Source organism: Sciurus vulgaris (assembly GCF_902686455.1).
Source record: "Sciurus vulgaris genome assembly, chromosome: 1".
In the NCBI taxonomy this organism is placed as follows: Eukaryota; Metazoa; Chordata; class Mammalia; order Rodentia; family Sciuridae; genus Sciurus; species Sciurus vulgaris.
In genome coordinates this window covers 182,376,745-182,401,254 of record NC_136461.1, presented here as the reverse complement: position 1 = coordinate 182,401,254, position 24,510 = coordinate 182,376,745, and the positions used below count along the sequence as shown (strand labels likewise).

General features: G+C 37.0%; 1 protein-coding gene across 1 annotated transcript in view; it reads right to left on the bottom strand.

The window, feature by feature from the left end:
• Nucleotides 1-7,526: 7,526 nt before the first annotated feature.
• TRHR (thyrotropin releasing hormone receptor) overlaps nt 7,527-24,510 on the bottom strand; it is a gene marked incomplete at its 3' end in the record, with an annotated part of 34,741 nt that continues 17,757 nt past the window's right edge. Inside the window, exon 3 of the mRNA XM_079134951.1 lies at nt 7,527-7,934. Coding sequence (XP_078991077.1) covers nt 7,527-7,934 — 408 coding nt within the window. The remainder of the gene's footprint in view (nt 7,935-24,510) is intronic.

The following is a 24,510-nucleotide window of genomic DNA, read 5'->3' as shown; positions in this document are numbered from 1 at the left end:
ATATGCTACTTGGCAAAAATCCCATGAAATTAATTGTCAGAGAAAACAGAAAAAATTATAGAGCTTGACATATGACACATTGCAATATATGAAAAAATTCTTTGAAAGTGTTAGGGCTAGTGCTATTCTTGAGGCATTTAAAAGAATCTTCTCTTGTTCCCCAGATGTTAAACAATGCTTCAATGTGTATTTTATATTTTTCCCTTGTTCTTCAAGTGTGAACAAATGGGTTAATTTAACAAAGCTTGAGATTTCCTTAAGCATGATACTTCTTATCTAGTCCAAAATCAGTCTTATCAAATGGAGTCTACCAGAGCAGTAGCCCAGGGACCAGCCAAGATTACTGCCATATAGAGCTAAACTTTGTTCCTCAGGTATTTCTATCTCACCTATTCCAGGCCAAAGATTATTTGGAGCTTTACAATAACATGTAAGTATTAGAGTTTACTTTGGCAGTTGCTGTTGTCCAAAACGTGGCAGTAAGAGACATTTGAAGCAACTGCTTTGAATAGTGCTGCCCAAACTTCAACCCACTTGTTAACCCTCATGATTTTTGCCTTCTCAAATATCATCAGGAAAGGAACTCATTAATGCCATTTAGGATTGAACTAGTTCAACCAATATGTGTTAAATTTATTATTACAGTGGAAAGTGTATTTGTGTCTTATTTTCAAACCCAGCATTCGTGGTATGTGTTGGATGGCACTGAATAACAATGAAATCTTTTGGGCAAATGATTTAGGGTTGAGTATCACCCAAAATGAGACAATTTGGAGGAAGAAAGTGCAAAAGACAAATATTTCAGTTTGATGCTTTATTGCTCACCATACACATATTGGAGCAGACACAGTTTCCCATAGTACAGCACATAATACTGCACTTTCTTAAAGAACACTCTGTTCCACAAGGACGCAATAGTTAATTTCCAAGTGGTGAATCGAGTCAGCACACAACTTTCTGAAACTGGTAGAAGGAAGCCAAGATATTCAGAGGCATATCATAAGGAACATGCAGGTCAATGTTGTCACAGTAATCCGAAGCTAACACTATATGTATTTTTCAGTTTCATGTTTATTGTTGAAGTTTAGATTCACAAAGGGCCTAGGTCCCTGAGCTAGCTCTGATCTCTATATTTGGCATAATTGGATAATTTCAGAGTTGCCAAGGACCTCTGAACAATATACACATATGTAAATATTTTTCTATATATGATAACAATATAATATAGAAAAAGATATATATGCATTTTTACACTTGGAAAACTAGAACTATAAGAATATTTTAGAATTTAACACTTATAAGACAAATAGCATACTATCTCTTTTACAGATAATAAATGAAGTTCACAAAGTTCAGAACATCAACATAGCTTACTTATATACATTTCTACTTTCTACTCTTGGGCATGGGTGACTATTTTCTCACCAAATACAAGTACAGTAGTTCCTTTCCTTCTTTTACTTTTCCTTTCAACTAATTGCCTGCCTTAGTCCATCCCTGCTGAATTGAACTTGCATCGAACATGATTTATTTGTGTCTCCCTGCCCTCATTAGTCTTATTTGTCTTACATGGATTGCCTTTTCTTTATCTAAATCAATCTATCTTTTAAGAAGACCCTAGTTTCTCTACAAAGTTTCCTTAGCTACTCCAGCTGCTCCCAGAAGCCTCCTTCCCTCTGAAGAATTCTGTTGTTTGTAGTCTGAAATCACAGTTTGTCTTCCAATATTCGGATTCTTTGTATTCTGATTTTATTGTATGACTCTGTGTCAGTATTGCTCTCCCTAAATAGTGATCTTGAAGAGGTAAAGTTTTACTCTCCTTTATTTCTCATTATTAAATTAGGTTATGGAAATGAGAGTGCTGTTGATATTGTCCCACATGATATACATAAGGGATTATTCTGACCATCATCTGGCATGCAAGGCAGTACATTTCACTGAGACAGTAGAACTATTTAAAGAAATAAAAACAAATCAAACAAGTTATCTTGACATGAGGATAAATCTATGGGCAAACTGGGCATTTCTTTGTAATTCGTTGATTATTTATTCATTTAACAGAATCTTAGGGACATAATCCAACTTTAGATGATTTGTAGAATTCAAAGATGAAACAGACTTGTCCTCATGGAATTTTCTTATAAATTTTGGAATGACTAAGAGCCTTGGAAGTTCCACATGGGGGCCCAGAAACCAGAGGTTTTGGGATGTGCTCAGAGTACGATAGGCCTCAAAATCACTGAGTAAGTGAAACTCTAGTGGCAGGGAGGAAAATAGGAACGTTTTAAGATGTCCTCCCAGCTAATTCTGTATATCAAAGCAGGAGTGGTTTATGATTTCTGGTTAGGGAGTAAATACTCCATTTTCTTACTAGGGCATCTTTGGGCTGTTTCAGGAGTATGGAGTATTTTTAGACTTCCACATTCAGACGTTTAGTCAGATGGAGTCTTACTTTACTGTCATATTGCATCTATTTTTTTTTTTCTTCCTGAAAAGGGTACTTCTCTATCAATATCAGCTCTTTTTCAGGGAGTTCATGCTCTTTTTTTTGGCAGAGAATAGCTACATGCACAAGAATTAAGGCCATTCTCCTTTGAAGAATGAAATAATCACTCATAGGATTGTGGGAGCTTTAGCTGATTCTATTGTTTATCTCATCCTTTTAACTTTTATAATTTTCAAAGTGCTTGCATTTCCATTATTCCAGTTGAGAGTCTGTAGTGTGGGCTTGACCCAGATGTTCCTCCATGAGGACTTGTAGGCAGTCATTATGTGGATTTGCTGCTTATTGGCCATTAAAATGCTCTTGTTTTCTTTCTATATTCAGCTTTGAAGGTTCTGGACAATGTGCTATCTTTTCTGTACTACTTCATCCAACCTTTTAAAATGTTTTTCAAGATATAATTTCCAAAATGTGAATTAATCAACTTCTTTGGATGTACCATAAATGTGCTTGGTGTGGAAGAACATCAACAGGCCTGACAATATTGTGTAAAAACATTCATGATCACTTTTGTCAAAAGAGATTATTTGAATATTAAAATCAGAATCATGTAGATTTAGTGTATATCAGCAAAGTCCTTTTGGTGCTGATAATGTCGGTAGTCTGAGTTATTTTGTCATCTCAGTGACAGAACTTTTCCCCAAAGTACAACTCTTGTAATGAGTCCAGGTCCTGAGTAATTTGAGATCATAACTTATAGATCAAACATACAAGGAAAATATTACAGGCTCTTATTTGCGTGGTCAGTGAAGTTAAAAATTAAAATGGCTGACTTTTCTAATTATGGCTTATAAAATAGAATCAGAATGTGTAAATGATCTTTATATAATGTCATCTTAAGACATTGCCAAATACACTACTAATAATTGCTTCTTTAAAATGTATTTCTGGGGCTGGGGAGATAGCTCAGTCGGTAGAGCGCTTGCCTTGCAAGCACAAGGCCCTGGGTTTGATCCCCAGCACGCAAAAAAAAAAAAAAAGCGTATTTCTGGTATTTCCAACTCATATTCTAACTAGAAGTAACAGTTACATCTTGAGGTGGTGTCATATGGGTCTTGTTTCTCTTGTTGGATTGTGAGCTTCGTAAGGAAGGGAAGAACCTTTTGTTTTCTTCAGTAGATTCCTTCCCCAGTTTCGCATCTATTGAGTGTTCTGTTGCTGGTTTCTGACTGAAACATCTAAAATGCAAAACCTATACATAGTTCTCTGATTAAAAAAAGTCATATTAAGCAGCTCAACTCTACCTTTGAGTCCTACCATGTAAATGAGAACATAGCTAAATAGAACTTTTAGAAGCATCAGTTTTTTCCATAATTTAAAAGTGATTTAGGAAAATTAACTTTCATAGAACAACATTTCCTCATGTATAAATATATCTGAAGAACACTTAGAGTTTTACTTAAGATATTTCATGTCCAGTTTTAGTCTTGAATGAAGTTGAATGAATCTTCCTGCTCTGAGGAAAGTGATGCTCATGGAGGGAGGAGAGTTTGATGGGGAGGGGAAGAAGAGAAAAAAATAGCCATTGCTACAGGGCTCTGTAAGATTTCCTCTGGTGTATTAGCCTGACAACAAATTTGCTCAGTCATGTCCTGGTTTTGATGGCTATTTAGTGTAGATAGCTAAAGAAATGGAAAATAAATTGCTGAATATTTTCATGATGGTACCCTTTCTCACAAGGGAACAAATGATTCCAAACATTTGACAACAATTTTATTTGAATTTGGAACTGACTCCTTGATCCTGATTGCTTAGTTATTCATGTCTAGTTTCCTTATTTCAGATACAAATATTCCAATCCCTTTGTTAGCTGCAGTTGAGAGGCAAAAATAATGTTGAATATATTTATAAAATTTGTGGCATCATGGGTTACCTATTTAAAATCTTTTCCTCTAAAAAGTTAATGTTTTTCTCTTCTATCATGTTTATGGATTTAACAAACTTTAGAATGACATAACTCTTTCATTTTTTAAGAGCAGACCCAGCCTGTATAAGCCCTTACCAAAACATGGTCTTTATTATTCCAACATAGTCTGAAAATCTAACAATTCCAGACTTAGACTTAAGACCGTTGCACTATACTAGGTTTTTATAACTATTGTTTCTTGTGACTTCACTAGTTGTTTGGACTTTTTCTATTTATCCTTGACTTTGAGACTATTTGGGTTGTATGTTAAACTTCAGAAGTATACTCACAATACTGATGAAGTTCTAAGAGGGAATTTCACTTGCCCTTTTCATGACCTATGTCCATATTCATGAACTTCAGGTGGAAGATCTAACGAAAGTTACTCAATGATTAATTAATAAAGTTGGAAGGAATTTTATTAAGGGAATCTCTTAATAACATTACTTCATTTCACCAACAGTTTTTAATTTACCACTTTCTTTTTCATGTGACAGTATATTAAGTTTTGATTATTTATGGAAACATTTTGTGATTTAGTTTAGTGTGATACAGAATAATTTAGAAAGTTATATCTCTTCTGTGTAAATCCAATGCTATTAAATGCAGGAACATTTAACTGTTATAATGGCATTTGCTTTAGAGATCAAACAACATGAACTTTGTTTTTTATAACTTCCCTTGTAATATTAAACTAATAGATTGTGAACAACTTTTTGAAAATTAAAATGGAAAATCTGAGCCCATATATTAAATTTCCAAAGGTCAGAGGAGTATATTATGTTCTTTATATCATGTAAAACTAGTCATATCTTTTCCAACATCTGATATTATCTTTCTTCAAAGATATTATATATGTGTGTGTGTGTGTGTGTGTGTGTGTGTGTGTGTGTGTGTGTGTAATTAGGCCATCAGGTCATTAGAATTTAATTATTATGTCAGCTATAAAAAGAAAAAAATATTTTCTCCATTGTCTTCCTTAGTAGCTATACAATTTAGGGAAGCAACTTGGATGCCTGATTCCTGGTCTTATCATTGGAGAAATCACAGTTATAGTGATACTGTGATGAACCTAATATTGATTAAGTACCTACCAGCATGCTTAAGACATAGATGTTCAATGATATTGGTTCTTTTCCCTAATGAAAAAATCTACTCTATTTCAATCCCCTTTGTTAAACAATTTATGCACACACATGTATGTATTTATATGCAGTTGCATATGTACTTGTATGATTTGGGATTGGGTTAGTTGTTCTATTTATATGATTTCAAGATTAATATTTAATCCAGGATGAAAATTCAGTTAAAGTAGATTGTTCAGTGTCATGCAGACAGATTTTAGGGCGCTTTCTATAAATCTTTGTTTGCATTTGTTTACTGATACAGTGATAGGATAAGAATGTCTTCCTGAAGTAGATGAGGCCAAGTTTCAGAAGCATATTCCGGAATGAGGTTCTGGACGACAGACTGTCCATGAAGCAGTAGTTTAACACAGAAGGCAGAGACAGATAGTCATCATTAGCAATTAGGTTCCAGAAAACATTCCATGACATAGGGTATAGGCTAGAGAGTGAAGATGTTAATCTATGGGGTGCTTAAAAGTACTTTTTGATCCATTTATTAAAAAATCAGTGATTACTGAACCATCACCACAGGTAGTTTATACAGTTGGAGATACTGATTGACCAAATCTCAGTAAGCGAGTCATTTAAAAGGGATTAAAGCAAGGCTGACAAATGTCCTGGGAAGATTCACATACACTCCTAATAAACCCTGGAATGTCTAAGTCAAAATTATAAAGATACTGATAATAGGATGATATCCATTTTAACACAACTAAAAATAAAGCCAACAGACTTTCACATTGCTTTGATTTAGAATCTATAAACAAAATGTCACTAGAATTAAAAAAAAAAATAAAAGAACCTATGAATGACAAGCAAACAGGAAGGAAAGACAATTTTAGACAAGTTAAAAATCCATAGACTACAATGCTCAGTGGGAGTCCTTGTCTTGAAGTGTAATAGCCAGATTTTGGCTGACTTGGAATAACAACTATGCCTTTGAGAATGTTTCAGACTTTTAAGCTTGATTCAGTTAGAAGAATTCACTTGACATGCCCCAGCAGTTTATACACAAGAATGTCCATGAAGGATTTTCTTCCTTAAAAGTTTCAGGGAAAAAGTTAAAACTTTATTTTATTTTTATAGTACTGGGGATTGAACCCAGGCCTTATGCTTGCAAGGCAAGCACTCTACCAACTGAGCTGTATCCCCAGCCTGGGAAGCCTTATTTTAAATACTTGGTCTTGTGTTGGCTGTTATGTGTCAGTATTAATTATATGTTAATTTGTATCTTCACAGCTATTTAATGTGGATATTGCTCCTGCCCCATACATCATTCAGGAGCATTAAAGGGTCGATAAGAACTGGATTCATCTCCAAATCAAATCCATAAATCTTCTCAATTTATAATTTTAGGTTCTTCGAGGCTTAATTTACATTCAAGTTAAAAGATTATCTTATTCTGTAAGATATAAAAATTATTTCCAAATTTTATAATTGTGACAATATTTTTAATATAGTCAACATGTTGGTTCAAAATATCAGTTTTATTCAATAAATAAATGTTTTTCTCTGTTTTACCCTATTGTTTCAGATATTCATGAAATAGCACTGTACTTTGTTAAAATGAAATACCTAAGGAAAACATTTAAAAATCTGTATGTTGCCAAATTACCAAGTGCATAAATAATTTGGAGGGCTCACATTTGGTAACATAATTATGAATAATTTAAAGGGATGTCTGGATTTTATTGAAACTTTATAATGCCTCAAAATTGAATTTCCAAATTAAATGAAAGGGGCTATACGCTCAGTTTTCCCCATTTAGCTATTTCACACATCTGCCCCATTTTGGGGGGATACTAGTTTTGTAAGAAGAAAAATCTGAATCATTCTCATGGGTTAAAGTGTCTAGGGATAGGACCTGAGGGAGCAGTGGAAAGGCTATCTGCTGTCTCTTCACATCTGAGCATAGGCTGTTTCCTCTGTTTTGTGGATAATTGCACAGATTTTCACTTACTTTGTGGTCTATTTTCTTCTAATTCATCAATCAACTTTGGCTAAATGTTACCTCCGAAGCCAAGCAGGTGTCATCGAAAGACACTTTTGTAGCAGATAAGTAAGTGTCAGTGACAGTGATGTCATCAAGCTCTGTGCTGAAGTGATCTGACTCCTTGATGACACTGTAATTTAGGGCCACACTGTAGTTAGCAGGCTTTTCTATTGACTTCTGCTTGCAGTTGCAGAGCTTTCTGAAGGCTGCACGAAACTTCTGGGACATGAGGTTGTAAATCACTGGGTTGATGGCACTGTTGAGATAAATGCAAATTCTGCAAAAGAGCAAGAACCAATTTTCTTGGAAAGGACTGGAGAGAAATGAGTTGACAACCACGAGAGTCCTGTAGGGCATCCATAAAAGGGCAAACAGAATTACAACCACTGCCAGCATCTTGGTAACCTGTGGAGAAAAAGAGAAAATGCAGCACAAACACCAATGAAAGCAAAGTAGAATTGCTCTCTCTCCCTACCCAAGCTTTTGTTCCCCAAGATGAAGCGTGAGACGAGGACTTAGGTGTAGGTCATTTATTCAGGGGATGAATCCAGAAAGCAGGGTTGAAGATGTAGGAAAAATGTGACAGGGAAGGAAAAGCAAAAATAGGGAATGCTATTGAGATGGCTTACTCTGGTGAACCTGCAGCCCATGTAACTCAGTGCATTTCAGAATGGATCCTGTGTCTGAAAGAAGAGAGTCTGGGGCATGTATCCACTGTCAGTCTGCTCCCATTTCTTGAAAGGTGCCCACAAGGATTTGAAACTCTCCTTACTTCCATGACTCTCCTGCTTGGGAACTCCTGGGGACTTTAGAGAGAAACTTGAGGTAGAAAAGAGGAGAGACATGGAATGGGGGAATGCCTGAAGTGGGATGTTGTCTGCATACAGGAACCTTCCACTATAGCACTGGCTGGAATTAGAGTCAGGCTAAGAGGACATTAGCGCAGGGCACTGAAAGTGTCAGTGACAAGCCTTAGGAGACAGAGGTTCCAAAGCTTATTTTCTTGCCTTATGTGTGGTCCTAAGAAATTATCTTTCTTATAGCTCATCTGCAAAATGTAGTTAATATTTCCTTCCTAAATCAAACGAGGTTACATAATAGTGAAAAAAAATAAGGCAAAAATGCAATGGTCATTAAATGTCTACTATGTGCCAGACACTGTGCTAGACGTTTTATATTTGTCATCACATTTGGAAAGCTTAATTACCCTCCACAGTAATTGTGGCCACCATTTTTTATGATAGAAAACAGGCTGATAACTTCCTTGGTGAAAGCTGTGGAGTCATAGATCTGGGGCTGGGATCCACGTCAGCCTGAATCCCAAGCTTTTGCTCCCATTGTTGCTCAGATTTCTTTCAGGTTATAGAGAGGTGAAGGACAGAGGGAGACTCTGGAATTGTATCTATAGCTGCCCCCCTGTCCCTTACACTACCACCACCAAGTATAAGCAAAAATAAGAGTGGCACGATAGCTAGAAGGAGGTTAATATCCAAGGTCACCAAGGACAAGATTATCAAAAGACAAAATTTAGCAGATTCTGCTCTTACCTCAGTTCTCAGTAAGATGTTGGGGGTTAGATTGTACTTAGAGTTAGATTATCTGGATTTTTACTCTACAAGTGGTTTTAATACCTTGTCATTGATCTGTGTATTAGTTTGTATATTGGCATATATGCCTGATCGGATGGTTTCATTTACTTCAGAAGGCTTTTGAGGAATATAATGAAATAATGAATGTGATGGGACTTTGAAATTATAAAGCACAATGGAAATGTTACACTTTAATAAATGAAAATATAAAGAGATCATAATATTTCATCTACATGAGATGCATGAAAATTATGCTATCAATCATCTTTGGTTGCTTTTCCTTAAAAGCAACAATTTATACATTTAAAAATAATTTTTCAATTACTTTCAGTCTCTCACAGAGTTTGAAAGATTTCACTTTTCTCAGGCCCAATTTCCTGGATGTTCTGAATTCAAAAACTATCAAAATAGAATGAATTGGCTTTTCCTCCCTCTTTGCTTTTAACATCTCAGCTACTGCAACAAAGTCCCTACCAGCAGCTATCATCTTGCTCTGGCATTGAGGGGGATTATTTTGCTCTATGGATTTTAAAATTTCTTAGTGTAGAAATAAACATTTTGCTTCTAGGCATCTACTCTGCCATTAATATCTCCTCGCTTTCCACCCTCATATGTAAACCTGGTAATAGAACCATGGTTCCCTGTGCTAGGTGCTTGACTTGCTCCCCCAGCATTCTGAGTCATTTGTTCCTGGGCTCTGTCAGGCACATGACCATTCCTCTTGCACCCCAGCTAGGAAATCCTTTTGAGTTTTGCATTGTGGGACAATGCTACCCTCTTACTGCTCTTCTTCCTTGATCTATAGTAATAGCTTTTTCCTTCCTCAGCTCTCCAAATGGAATTTGCTTTCAGACTTCCCATCTATGGACACACAGCCTTCATCTCTTTTTGCACCACTCTTTCTCCTACTACTTCCCTGCAATGACACTAGTGAGCTATCCATCTACTCTCAAGTTACAGTGTCTGCTCTGCTTACAAGGTCACTTTCTCATTGTCTTCAAACTCTTTGTGCTTTCCAAGAATGTATCCCAGGCCATCCCATTCCATCCCACTCACTGTCTACATTTTACAACAGGGATAGAGAAGGCCTTCACTGGGAAGATGTGATTTTTAAATTGATTCACTTAACACCAAGTTCAACATTCCAGAGATTGTGAGTTCTTTTTGAGTTTGGAAGTGTCCACTCAGGTTGAAGGCTGACTGGAACCTGACTTTTCCTAAGCAGACTTTTAAGATTGTATGTGAATATTTTAGTTGGTCCTAGGAAATCCAAGACTCCATTCAGTGACAAACATTCTGAACTTTGGAGGGAGCTGTGGTAATCATCACCTCCTTGTCGTCATCACCACAATCCTAGCATCACCCATAATCCTGTCTTTATCACCTGTCTAGTACTCCAGGTTCTCCGTCATGGGGTCATTACTTTGCTCCCTGCCAGGAACTAGGGAGCCTACATTGGAATCCCTACCTTGATTTACAATTAGACTGCTATTGTCACATTTGAATGCTTTATGGATGACCCAGGAATCTGATAAGGATTATATAAATAGCATTTATTCAGTGTTTATAATAACTTTCTTTGTAAATTAATATTAGCTTAATTTTGCATATGAAGAAGTTTAGACAGTTGAAGTTTAGAGAGTTTATGTGCACGTGTGCAGTAGTGACAGGACTGTTATTCAAACCCAAGTCTATCAAAGTGAAAGGTCATGCTCCTTTTCTTCATACTTCACCCTCCCCATAACAGTTTTTGCATTTCAACAATGCAATTTCTACCATGTTGTTCCTATTAGGGTCATCAAAACATTTAACTTCTAAGTATAAACCCAACACATTTATTGCTGCCAAATTTCAGAAGAAGGTTGAACTTCATCTGCTTTACATTTTTCCTTACAATTGTCTGGTGACACATTGACCCGTATATAACACCTGCCTGCATTTGTTCAGTTAATGTCAACACAGGGAGCAACTTTCATTGTGTTATAGAAGCACAGACTGTCTCTAGTAGCCTGTCTCCCATGTGCTTCTGTAGCCTCCCATGCATACTTTAACAACACCACGACACATTTCATCGCAATGATCTGTATTTGTTCAATTCTCCAACAAATGATGAGTTTCTTCAGGGCAGAGGTAAACATTAATTTCTCTGCTCTCAGGGATTTAAGTACAACGTGTGACATGAAACAGACCTCAAAAATGTTAAACAAATTCAGGCATGGAAGGCATTATTTCAGACCATGTAACCATGATCATTTTCTAGGTTTTACTATCCCAATGTACTGTTAGAAGAATCTGGCAAAGGTTTTAGTTTTCAATATTAAAAATCCCTCTAAAATGAAGGTTAGGTAATTAGTAAAATAAAGCCTTAATAGATTTCGGCTTTTAGTTTGAAAGAGAAGAATTTTAAGGAGGTTTAAAGTGAAGCAGATATAATGATGCATCTAAGAATAAGAGGAAACTTTGTCTCCAGTGAGATGATAGTGAATATATTCACACCCACCCCTAATCTTTCTTAGTTTATTTCAAATATCTTTGATTGGGTTTAATCACTTTCTAAAATGTTCACAAGTTTTAATAGATCTACTACTTGGATTTTAACAGCCCTTTCTCAGTCTAAGAACAAATACCTAGAAAGGAAATATTCTGAAGATGGTTTTTCATGCCCAATTAATTTCACTGTGGTTTATTTCTGCTGTTATTCCTTATCCCAAATAAAGTGATTAAAATGTAGATTTGAAATTGGGCAATTATTTTTTCATCCTCTGCCCTAAGACTTATAAGTCTTTAGAAACATCGTGACAAAATTGTGGAGCAGAGGGGAGGGAATGATCTTACGATTTTTATTTTACTTAAGTTTTTGGTACCAGGGATTATACCAGGGGCACTAAACCACTGAGCTACATCCCCAGCCCTTTTAAAATATTTTATTTAGAGAAAGGGTCTCACTAAGTTGCTCAGTGCCTTCCCAAAGTTGCTGAGGTTGGCATTGGACTCAAGATTCTCCTGCCTCAGCCTCCTGAGCTGCCAGGATTTTAGGCATGTGCACTATTTCATTTTGCACTTTCATTTTGGTTTGATTTGTGTTTTTGAGATGCGGTCTCTCTATTGCTGCCTGGGTTGGTCTCAAACTCCTTCCATAGCCTCCTGAGTAGCTGACTACAGGCATGCCACCAAGCCTGGCAAAGCCTTTTCTGGGGGTGGGGTACTGGGGTTGGAACCCAGGATGTTACACGTGCTCAGCAAGTGCTCTGCCACTGAGCTACATGCCCAGCCCTTTGATTGAGAAGGAATTTATCCATTTGTTTTAAGTTATTCACTTGCATCTCTACTGTGTGTACCAATGTGTTGGCTCTTGACTTGGCAGTGATCTAGAGGGACATTGCAAATGCCTTCATGCACCTTAAATCTAGTGGGCAGTTACAATACAGTGTGACAAATGCCAGGACAGCAGGAAGTTTTGGTGTTATGAGAGCTCCTGATCTGGATTTGGACTTGTGTGGTTAGCAAGGGTTTTCTGGCCCTTGTCAAAATCTTAAGGTATCAAGAGGCAGAAAGGGCCCTGGTGAGATTTGGTGTGTGTGACTATTAGTGGGGCATATCATGGGGCCGAGAAATAACTTAGCATGCAAGTTCCAATTACAAAACATGTAAAGAAGTGGAGCTCTATCCCTAGGAAGCTCTGAAAACCACTACAAAAGACGTTATTTATATACGATGAGGTGACATGGAGTATCTGGTCCCCAGTACAAGGACAGAAGGAGAGACATTGCTGCCAAATGAACTGCAGCTGCAGGGTGGAGTGCTGAGTCCTGAAAACGCTAGCTCCATGGAGCCATTGAGGTCAATGTGGAAGCAGGCAGCCATTTGTTCAGAGTACACTGTCAGCAAGCAAAGGAGACTGTAAAAAATCAACTGATGCAATCGTGACATTTAAAGAGAGAGATTGCCAGCAGAGGTGGCTGAGAGGAGCAGGGTGGGCCCAGGTGGATCTTAGCAGGATGGCCTCTGTGTGCACTGTGGCTAAGGGTCATCTTCTTTGTGAGGATCATCTGGCAATTTTGATGTCAAGCACTGCCATGTATCTTTTATTCTTTACTGTATTTAAACAATGAAATGAATGACAGACAGTTTTCATAAGAGAAGTTGGATTAAGTCCTTCTTCAGCATCTAGATAAGATTTCATTGTTTTAAAATGTGAATTTAATAGATCTCTATCTTATTGTTAAAATTAAGATTATAGTTCAAGTGGCCACAAGTACCACTCTTCATGTGTGTGCTCCATGGAAAAAACAATTTGTGTCCTTTATTCTAGCCAGAGGAGGAATCTTGTATTACTACTATCACCATTCATAGTACTATGATTCTTACTACAAGTTCTGAAACTATTAACCAACTTTTGTATATTGCCTTTTTTTAGAATAGTGTTAGGTTTATTCAAATGTTGTAAAGATAATGCAAAGAGTTTCTATATGCCCCACACCGCGAAGCCCTTCTATTATTAATCTCTTCCTTAGATTGGCATGTTTGTACCAATTAATGAACCTGTTGATAGTTTTATATGAAGTTAACTCAATACCTTATTGAGCTTTCATTAATTTTTCCCCTAATTTTTTTTTTCTATTCCAAGGTTCCTAAAGATGCCACATTGTATTTAATTATCATTTCTACTTAGGTTCCTCTGGCCTGGGACAGTATAGCTTTTCTTGTTTTGATTGCCTTGATAATTTTGAGGTGTGTCTTAGTTATTTTATAGAAAGTACCTCAACTTGAGTGACTGATGTTTTCCAGCTGGTTAGATTGGGGGGCTGTGGAAATTTGGAGGATGTCCACAGGAGTGAGGTGCCATTCTCAACCCAGCGTAACAAGGATACACACTACGGGCTTGCCTTACGACTGGTTATATTATTGTAGATTGCTTTACTGAGATGTAATTAATAAATAATTAGATTCACCTACTTATAAAGCATAATTCAAGAGGTTTTAGTATATTCACAGTTACAAAATCATCATCACAATCAAATATTAGAGCATTTTCATTACTTGAAAAAGAAACTCAGTACCCATTAGTACTTCCCCATCTCCCCCACCTCACCCAAGTCTAGGCAACTATAAATCTATGTCACATCCATAAATTTGCCTATTCTGAACATTTTCTATGAATGTAATCATGCAGTCTTTTACATCTACCTGACTTCTTTCACTTTGCATAATATTTATAAGGTGAAGCACATTGTAGCACACATTGGTATTTACTTATTTTTATAGCTGAATAATATACCATAGTATATATATTCACATTTATTTATGCATTTATTTCTACTGTTTGCTCATAATGAACAATACTGCTATGAATATCTGTGTGCAAGTTTTCTGTGAATGTATGTCTTTATTTATCTTGTTTTTATTTCTCCTTGCTTTACTTCATAGGAGTAGAGTTGCTGGTTTGTATATTCCTTTTTAAGAAAGAAAGTATCAAAGCATATTAAATACTCCTTTAATCTTGGAAGCAATTCTGAGAGAAAATTATTACTAAAATACCTAGTAAAAAGTACTAACTGATTTTACAGTGATATGAAGGCTCAGGAAAGGTACAGTATAAAACAAAACAACAAAGCAAAACAAAAAAACAGTTGGGATACATTCTTACACTGTTCTTAAAAACTGGAAATTATAAGACAGAAAACATGAGTAAGAGGAAATGGGAATTTTGGGATGAAATTATTATTTCTTTATAAGAATAAAAACTTTGTCAAGCAAACCTTTTTGGAATGGGTTAAGGAAAGAATGAGAGAAGTGAAGATGGTCATTATAAACATCTTTTGAAAATTTTGTTGGTAAGGGGAGTAAAGAAATGGAGGACTTGTCAGAGTGGAACAAAGTGTATTGGTTAAATTTATGTTTTCAAAGATGGAAGATAGGACTACTTCTTTGTTTGCACAGGGAACACTTATAGAGGCAGACGTTTATGATCCCGGAGAAGGAGAAAGAAGACAATTGAAAGAACTGTGTTCTAGAATAGGGAAGAGTATCCAGGGCACAAATAGTGGGATCTGCATCTCCTTAGGTGTAGACAGGGAATTACTTTTTCAGTATATTCCCTTTCTTTCTTGGCCACATTTATGAGATCAAGACAATGCAAGACAAAATGCCATCTTTCTCATAATCCCTCCAGTCCCTAATGGGGTTTGGACAGCAGGTAATTGTTGAGTTCTTTTGGAATTAACAGAGAAAGTACTTCACGTCATTGAACTGTTTTGTGCTCACGTCCCACTGAGATCTGTCCGACAAATCTTATCATTTCTATTCCATTGGTAAGGAAATGGATGCTGAACTCAGAGAAGCATAGAAATAGACCTTACAGGTCATACATGAGCAGCAAAACTAGTTATGGAACTAAGGACTTTTGACTCTAGGTCTTGTTTGTTTACAGATAATTATAGATATCAACATATTTATTGAGTTGAACACTTCCACTTGCTGTGAATATCATTTATAAACTATTTGGAAGGAACAATATTGTTGCAAAGAATTATTGGTAAACTTGGAATCCCTTGTGTGTTTTCTGCTTCAAATTGGAGTACTACATTTAGAGAGTACTGATTAGGGGGAAGAAAAGTTGTCATAACAGGGCAGTTAGGAGTCCTTCACACCTTATTTCCTGGGGAAATAAACAAACAAGAAAATTGAAATTGCAAAAAGAATCCAATGGAATAATGGAAAGTTCTATTTCTTGGACTATAGTCCAATTAATAGCAAGTCATTTATTAGGTTCTGGTTACAAGGGAACTGGGGACATTTTAAATAATTGCCAGAGGTCAGCTTATTAGTCTGCCCAGGAAATCATAAGGTTTTGATTCATGCCTTAGTTCCCTAGGTGATTTAGTTGGAATTCTTGTGCTGATTCAGAAGAACATCTGAATTTTGATTCTGTATATGATTCAGAAAATTCTGCGTGTGATACGTGCTCTTGCTGTTTCTCTTCATGTGGAGGGAAGACTGTGGTAGAGTTCTTCTATGTGTCTATGAGTGAAAAAGCTTAGTAGGCACAGAAGAGAGAGTTGGAATTTGCATCCAGCGCCTTGGTTTCATAGTCCATTTCTTTCTCTGAGGACACTGGGCAGGATACACGGCTTATGTCTGAACCTTATCTAAATTTCCAGGCAATCTCAAATAGTGGGAAAGCTACATGTGTGCTCAGAAAGTAAATTCATGTAACAGGAGGTGACGACCACATCATTAAACTTGTATTTAAAGATTATTTGCCCCTTGTGTACAAAGTGCTTTTCAAGGGCATTATAGCAGGTAATTTTAATTTTTGAATAGACTCAACATCAATTTTGGATCCCACACTGTATAATGCCAAAGCTGTTTTTGGCTTCATGAACTAAATAAATCAATACCAAACTTCTGTGGCATCTCTGATATACAAACACTTGGAAGGAGTCTTTAGTACATAAGCCTACCACAAAGTAAGTGCTCAATGCACAGTTGCATTATATTAAGTAAATACTTATTTTTGTCAAATGTTAAGATGTAATTGCAGAACTATGTGTGGTTGAGGATTCTTTAAATCAGCAAAGTGCTGCAGTTCTTGCATTTTCTCTGGCTGGAATACTCTCATCTTCAGAGTGCACTTCCTTTTGGAAACATTTTTGGGTTAATGAATATGAAACAGACCTCAATATTCTAATGTCATCCTTTAAAGGGTAACAATACATTCTGTGTTTGGATTCTGTCTGTGTTCTCTGGCTTTCCCCATATTAACAAAAGCATTCTGTGACTAGAGATATTTTGCTCTTAAATAGCCTTCAGCAAAGTGATCAATGGCCTTTTGCACTCTGTTGTATTAATTTGAGCCTGTTGAAAGATAAACTTGACTTGATAATTAAATAAATCTGAATTTAGCCAAGCTCTCCTACTGATTGGGGGCTCTGGGAATTTCTTCTTGCAGATTGCTCTGCTTTGTTTTGACTTATGTCTGGACATTCAGTTTTTAAAAGTCAGCTGTATTCAATGTGGGGCACTTCCTATCTTGCAGTGGGGTTTAAATTTTGAATGATGGGGCCAGAAAGGGGCTTGGAATCAACTCAAAGTCAGTTAAAGTACAATAAAAGTGAATAAAAGCCCGGTGGTGATTCATGGTGGAGAGGTCATGGACGGACAGACTCTTTCCTGTGCATTACTTATGGATTTCTTGACAAGAAGCCATCTAGGGATACTAATGCATGAGTTCTGGTCTCCACCTGTCATTACTAAATCAGAATGTCCCATTCAGAATAGATGTTCTGGCAAGAATTTCAAAGTGTTTTCTGGGCTCTACTCTGATTAAAAATTACATGAAAATATTAGCAGAGATTCACAGTAGAGAAACATTGGTTGCATTGGGTAATGCTTGAAGAAGTAGGCTTAAGGGGAACAGTGGCGATACAGGATTCTTAAAGTATGAAATTATAAGTGTGGGTGCACATAGGGAAACGGAAAAAGCTACTTGCCCGCCCCCACCCCCAATTCTAGAGAGTGCTGAGGAAGGCAGGCAGGGCTGTTTCTCAAGAGGAACATTTGAGGGGACTCTGTATCCCAGGGGACCTACATGCAAGGTCACAAGTTGGTGACATTGCTACACAGTACATGATGTGACCCTCTGTGACACCCCTAGTTCTTCAACAAAACAACTAAGCACATCTGAACAAGTGTGAAGTTACTTCTTTGGGCAACAGGCAGACCTCTGCACTCAAGTCTGATATTGGATGAAACTTCTAAGTCTATACTGTCTTTCAAAAATGAAGTTGGAGATAAAAAACATACAAAGAATGGGGAAAAGTGATGGAATTTTGAACTGAATTCCCACGAGTGGAATTGAGGTTCAGTGCTGACATACCAAGATTTCTCAGTGTAAGAGACACCTCAAGTGATTATAAGCCTTGCTTTCTGAGAAACTTTGAAAATGTATGTTGATGGGAATAATACAATATTTTTTTAACATGTTGCAATCTAGAAAGGAAAAAACCAGGATGGAAATTGAAGGTATTTTAATTCAGTAACTTGAATTAGCAGATGGAAGGAAGAGAATTATGACATATGAAATATTGACCACATACCAGGCAAAGTGTTTGGCATTTTCTTCATAGAAGTCCTACTTTTCCTGCATTTTCCAGAAGATAAGACTGATGTCAGAAAGTTCATATGCTAATGATTGAAAACCATCCTGTAAAGACATGTGTATTTGACTTGAATATTTTCTTTTGCTCTTTGCCAAATACCTTGACTTTGGGGAGGAAATACTTTTTCTGATGCTTGCAAAGCCTAAAGCAAAATTGGGGCTTAAAGTTTGGAATTGGCAGAGGCTGTCTGTGGGAGGGGAACAGGGACAATGGAAACTATTGCTAATGTCCATACAGGGTTTATGCTGATAGCTCCTTACAAAGATATTTCTATTCACACTGTGACATTAAGTCCTGCTGGAACATATTTTTAAAATGTTTTTGATTTCAGGGTTTTTCTGCTAATAGTGGGCAATAGCTCAGAGCTAAGTAACATTTGCAGTCAGTCTCCAGGATTGGAGGTAAAACTTGCTGCAATATTGGCAACTATTGTAGCGTGGAGGCTACAGTATCGATTATAGAGTCTGATAATTCAGCATGATGAAAGGCTGGCTTCTCTCCTGTTGCTTAGATGTTTTCTTGTTCACAGGAGGTGGATATTTGGAAACATGCTGAGAAAGGAAAAACTCAGCTGGCAGAATTAGGATTCAAATTACAATAACATGTGAATTTCAAAAAATAAAATGTCATTCTGAATTTGTTATGAGTCATGCTGAAAGAATGGCAGTTTGTCTGCTGTGGGTTGGGTTCACCGTTTGGCCTTTTCTAAGTCTTCTGTCTTCCAGGTGAATTACTGTTAAATAGCCAAACATGAGGAAAAGCCTGCTGTAATACATCTGGCTTTAGTTTCTTACTTTTGCTCTCTAGGTCATGGTTACTACTGCTCCTGGTCATTTTTCTGTTTGGAACCAGACCTTAGAAATTCCAAACTTCTTAGGCTCTGAGCTGGGACTCTGGCTACTAGCCGTAACAATTCTCTGAAGATACTGATCCTTTTTGAGGGTGATATTTCCTAACCCCTTCTCTCCCCTGTGCTTCTCTATCTATGAGCTCTGGTAAGGGTGACACTGCAGACTGAGATACAGCTTCTAGCTGCTAGCACCGTGGGAGCTGAGAAATCAGAGAGGATATTTTAAAATGTAAAATATGAATGATGGAGAGGAAGATGGTGATGGTGATTCCTAACTAGAAGTAAAACTCTCAGTGTGTCAAGTGTTCTGTGGACATTTAGTTGTCTTGCTTCTAACACTTTTGGACAAAGGCCCTCATGGAGGAACTGAGACTAACTGGGAAGCGTCCAACTCCTTCAGCACTTGTGTCTCTCCCAGGAGAGACAGCTTGTACCATGCTTGGGCCTGTCTGGAGTTACAGACCTAATTTCTTAGCTGTCCTGAAAGAACTCCTAGAGACAGCCAAGTGGAGGGAGGTATGCTTCTTGCCTTCAACAAACCAAAAATTCAATCTTTTTCACTGACTGTAGCTTTTTGATGAGCTACAAATGTTATTCAAAATCAAAACTCTTGGTTTTATGTTTCACCTTTATTACCCATTGTTCTCCAGAGGGTTCTGCATTTAATATGTGAGAAAATATGCATGAGGATTAACTGCAAGCAGAACAAGAAAACACACTGTAACATGTGCTACACCTTTCTAAGATGAGGGGCTAGTCTGTTCTTCATCCTGTCTTGAAATCTGCCTCCTCAATAAGGAGTGACAGCTTTATCGCTGTGTGGATCTAACAGGTAGAATGAAGCTTCTTTGCTTTATCTGCTTCTAGAAAACCCCTGGCCTCTACAAAGTGTATGAGGCAAATCAGCACTTGCTGGCACTGGCTGTGATGTCAACCCTTCAACACAAATTATTAGTATGAATGATATGATCTCACCTGCTTTGCGGTACTGGTCAGTGATTGAGGCTCTGAAGGCAGACATGTGTGCCTTCTAATGCTAGTTCTGCTGCTTCCTGTCTGTATGAAACCAGGCAAGACATTTCATTCTTCTAAACCTCATCTGTGAAGCATGAGTAGGTGTGAAAAATAAGTGAGGAAATTTCTGCAAAGCACGGGTATAGAGTGTGGTTCTCAATAAATGACAATTAGTTTTGTGTAATTTCGGGTGGGGAGATTTCTCACTGTTGGGGAAATGTGGAGGATGTAATCAAATAACGCAACACTTTCTGATAATAATAATACTTTTTAGAACCCTTAATATATCTTAACCATAGTACCAGGGACCTTATTAAAGTATTTAATTTTTTTAGTATTTGGGGGCTAGAATTTTCTTCATGTTTATAGATTGAAAGGGGGGGGTATCCACATAAGTTAATATTTCTTGAGGGAGGTGGGGTACTGATCCTTCCCTGGGCTATTCTCCCTCCTGTCTCCCTCTTTATTCCACCTGTACTCAGAATCACAGTCTGGAGAGTTCCTGCTCCTTGACTGCTGTACCTGTGCGTTGTCCCTTTCCCCGCTAGAGTGATGACTCCTTGGCGGTCTCTATACTACTCCGCCTAGAAGGAGCAAAGTGAGGGTCTGGCATATGATAGGAGCAATAAATATTCAGGAAATTAATGAATAAATGAGGAAATCATCCACCAGTGCCTTCTAAGAACTGTTGACACCTCAGTCCCAGCAGTCTGTTAATGCTTCCAGCCCTAATTACAAATGTCATTAATGTCTTGTGTCTTCTTTCTTTTCTGTTATGTAAGATCTTGACGGCAGGAGTAACGTTTAGTACATTTTTATCTATAGCCCTTAAAACAGGGTTTAGCCTTAAAAAAGATAAAAGCTTGCAGTTAAAAATTAAAATCAATGTGTGAAGATTCCTTCTCAAAAAGACACATGCTTGATCAGGTGAATATTGGCAAAGACCATGTTTTCTGAGGGACAGTCTGTTATTCTGTAAAAATAAAAAAAAATGTTGGCTATATTGTTATACAGAACTTAGGGAAATTAAATAGTCAAGGAGATTCTAACTCAATATGATTTATACTGAGTTCATTTCCCGTTACTAGATGTTGATTGATACTACATTAATAAATACCAAAGTGAAATGGGATTTGCTTCCAAAAGGTACAAATCTCATTCTGACAGGTATTTTTGTTGTCTTATCTGACTGCTGTCACATTCAATCATTTGTGGCTTTTCTTTGTAGCAAGTTATTTCTCTTGATGCCATTCTGCATCTATAGTTTATAAATTCGTCTTTTAGAGCCTGTTGAAGTCAAGGATTCTCAAATATAATGGGCAAAGCATTTTCTTTAGGGGAGGGGATATAGAATTAAGATGAAGGAAGGGATGTATTGGTTACTAATTTAGGCTGCTTGTAATAAGCTTGGCATTTGCCCTTTGGGTTATTTATTTATTTAATATGTTCCTGTCATTTACTTATTGAGTACTTGTCATACACCTGTACCTGTACTAGGCATGTATTTTCACAAATAAACTCTTAAACAGGAATAGCTCAGGAGTCAACACACTTTTGCTGTAAAGGGCCTGGTAGTAAATATTTAAGCCTCTGTGACATTCAGTCACACCATACTAAACAAGTCTGCCATTGTGGTGAGTAAGCAGCCACAGTCAACATGTAAATACATGGACATGGCTGTTTAAGTTCTGTCAACACTTTATTTAGAAAAACAAGCAGTGGAGCTGCATTCTGTTGGCAGTCATCATTTGTCAACCAATGGAACAATTAATAAATCAGAACAGTGACATATGACCTATTTCAAACTACTACTGTGATTTATGGTTATTTTTTCAAGTCCTCTATCTAACTGTCAATGAATCTGTGAGAAATATGAACCAAATATTTGTGGTTCTCAACTCTTGGACCAAAGTTTTGATTTAAAATTTGATTCCTCTCGTGACAAAATCGTTGTTAGCATTACCGTTTCACTGATACCTGAAAAATATCATGGTAGCACGGTGCTTTTAATAATCTTGGAGTCTACTTTTCCAGAAGATGAGGACCTTTATGAAATCAGAAGTCGTGAAGAAGCCAGCACAGGAGGCACTAGGAGAGGGCCCATCTACTATTAGAGCAGATGGCCTCCTGGTCCTGCGGAAATCGCTCCCTCAGCTTCTCTTTCACACTCTTCACATCCAGTGGAAAAGCCTTTCCTTTTCCCTAGAAGCCACTCAGGGCTGTTGTCCAGGCTACAGCATTTAGTGGTTGTTAGACCTGGGGCCGTTACCATTTCCAAGTCACAGTGCTTCCTTCTGCAAAATGGGGACATAAATTTTACCTATGTCATAGGGTTGTGTGTGGATAAATGCAGTGATACAAGGGCTCACGCCAGCGCTCGGAACACAGTGAATTCCAGAGAATTGAAAGTTATTTTTGAAACTAAAAATAGAAAACTGTCGTTATTCATTTTGACTGTCGTGTTGTGAGAAAGCTACTGTCATCTCCATTTTATAAATGAAGGAACTCATATACCACTCACAAATGGTAAATTGGTATTTGAATCGATTGGAAGAGTGTCTCATCCTCTCTCTTCCTAAAAAGTTCTCAGGTGAGGACTGAATAGAGATTGTCATACTCTTTCTTTTAAAAATGAAGATAGCTAACATAATATTTAGGTAAGGGAACATATCACAAACTTTTCTTGATTTGCTGACCTACCTAATAGAACTTATCCCACCACTGGGAATGGTCAGTTCTGAATTAGAACACAGAATGCATTTTCTTTTAAAATGAGTGTTAGAAAAAGTTTATGAAATATAATTGAATAATATCATTAAGGATATACTTCCTGTGCATAAAAGTCAAATGACCTTTGTAGGTCAACCTAGTATTTTAGCATTGCCTCAATGAGAAAAATGGTGGTATTTCAAGCATTAATTTATAAATGATATTTGCTAATGCCTGATTTGATATAGTTTTGATATAGAATCAAAATACCATCACACTTTGAAAACAGGCCATTTAATATCTCTAACTGCCCTATTTAAAAAGATACCTCTCCCACTTCAACATCTCCTTATCCCCCTCCTTGCCCTGTTTTTTCTCCATGATCTTATGTGCTACAATTCAATGCAATATGTGCATTCATTTCTTGATTCCCTTTCCCCTTCCTTCCTTCCTCTTAGAGTATTAGCTCCAGGGCACAGAGATCTTTGTCTTATTTGTTCATCGCTGTTTCCCGAGCCCTAAAGCACTGCCTGCAACATTCAAGCAGGTTTCAACACATTTTTGTGGCAAAAAAGAATGAATTTAATTGTCATCTATAGAAGAAAAAGTTTCCTTTTTCGTGGGCAGATATAGCCCATTCTCTACACTATCTCTGAGATATTAGTACTGAGGGCAAGTGCGTGAGGATGTAGAATATAATGTTGCTGTCAGAGGCTTCAAATTAGAGACTGGGATTAGATTATTTTGCTTTTCAGTTTTTTTTTTTTTTTTTTTTTTAATGAGTGACATTGAGCTCAATGTTGTCAAATCTCAGACCCCTCATCTTTCAAACTGAGAGGATAATTATGCCTGTGTCTTAGATGTAAATGAGAAGATGTGTGAAAATTCTTTAGCACCCTGCCTGGCACATAGTAAGGACTGAATAATATTACCTATCATGAAAGTTAATCCAGACTGGAGTCTATGCAAATGGGACAGACTTTTTTCCAGGTCGCATTGCTAGAAGATCATCTGAATGATCTGGTGCATAATATTAACTGAAGAATCTAAGTTAGAATGTTTACACTATGATTCTTGAGCTCGAGTGGGAAGGTTTTGAAAAGGGTTGTAAGAAATATCTGTGGGCATTTTCAAGAGTCACTATGCTCTAGAGAGTCTGCAATGTTGGCTACATCTTTAGAATTTGTGACTCTGCTACTGAGGTTGGAAAAGGTCCTGTGCCTCACTGGTTTTGGGTTGAAATAAATGTTGATAACAAATGTATAATACATTATAAAGATATCAAGTGATCAGCTCTTCATGATACATGGCAAGCATGTGACATATTGGCTAGTTATGACACAAGGAGATGGCTACTTGTTCCAAAGGCTTTTTGCATACAGCATTTTCCCCAACGCTCTGAAGGAATAGTTTTCCAGAAAGTTTTATTTCTGAATGAAGATACTGCTATTTCTATTTCTCTTTAGGGAAAAGTTTCCTGAATTTTATGCTTGCTAATCATCATTCTTCAAGTTGTCTTTGTGACAAATTATTGGTGTTTTTTAAATTTGTTCTAATTAGTTATACATGACAATAGAATGCATTTTGGCACATCATACGTAAGTGGACTATAACTTCTTATTCTTAGAGAATACTTTACATTTCTCACTGTTAGAAAA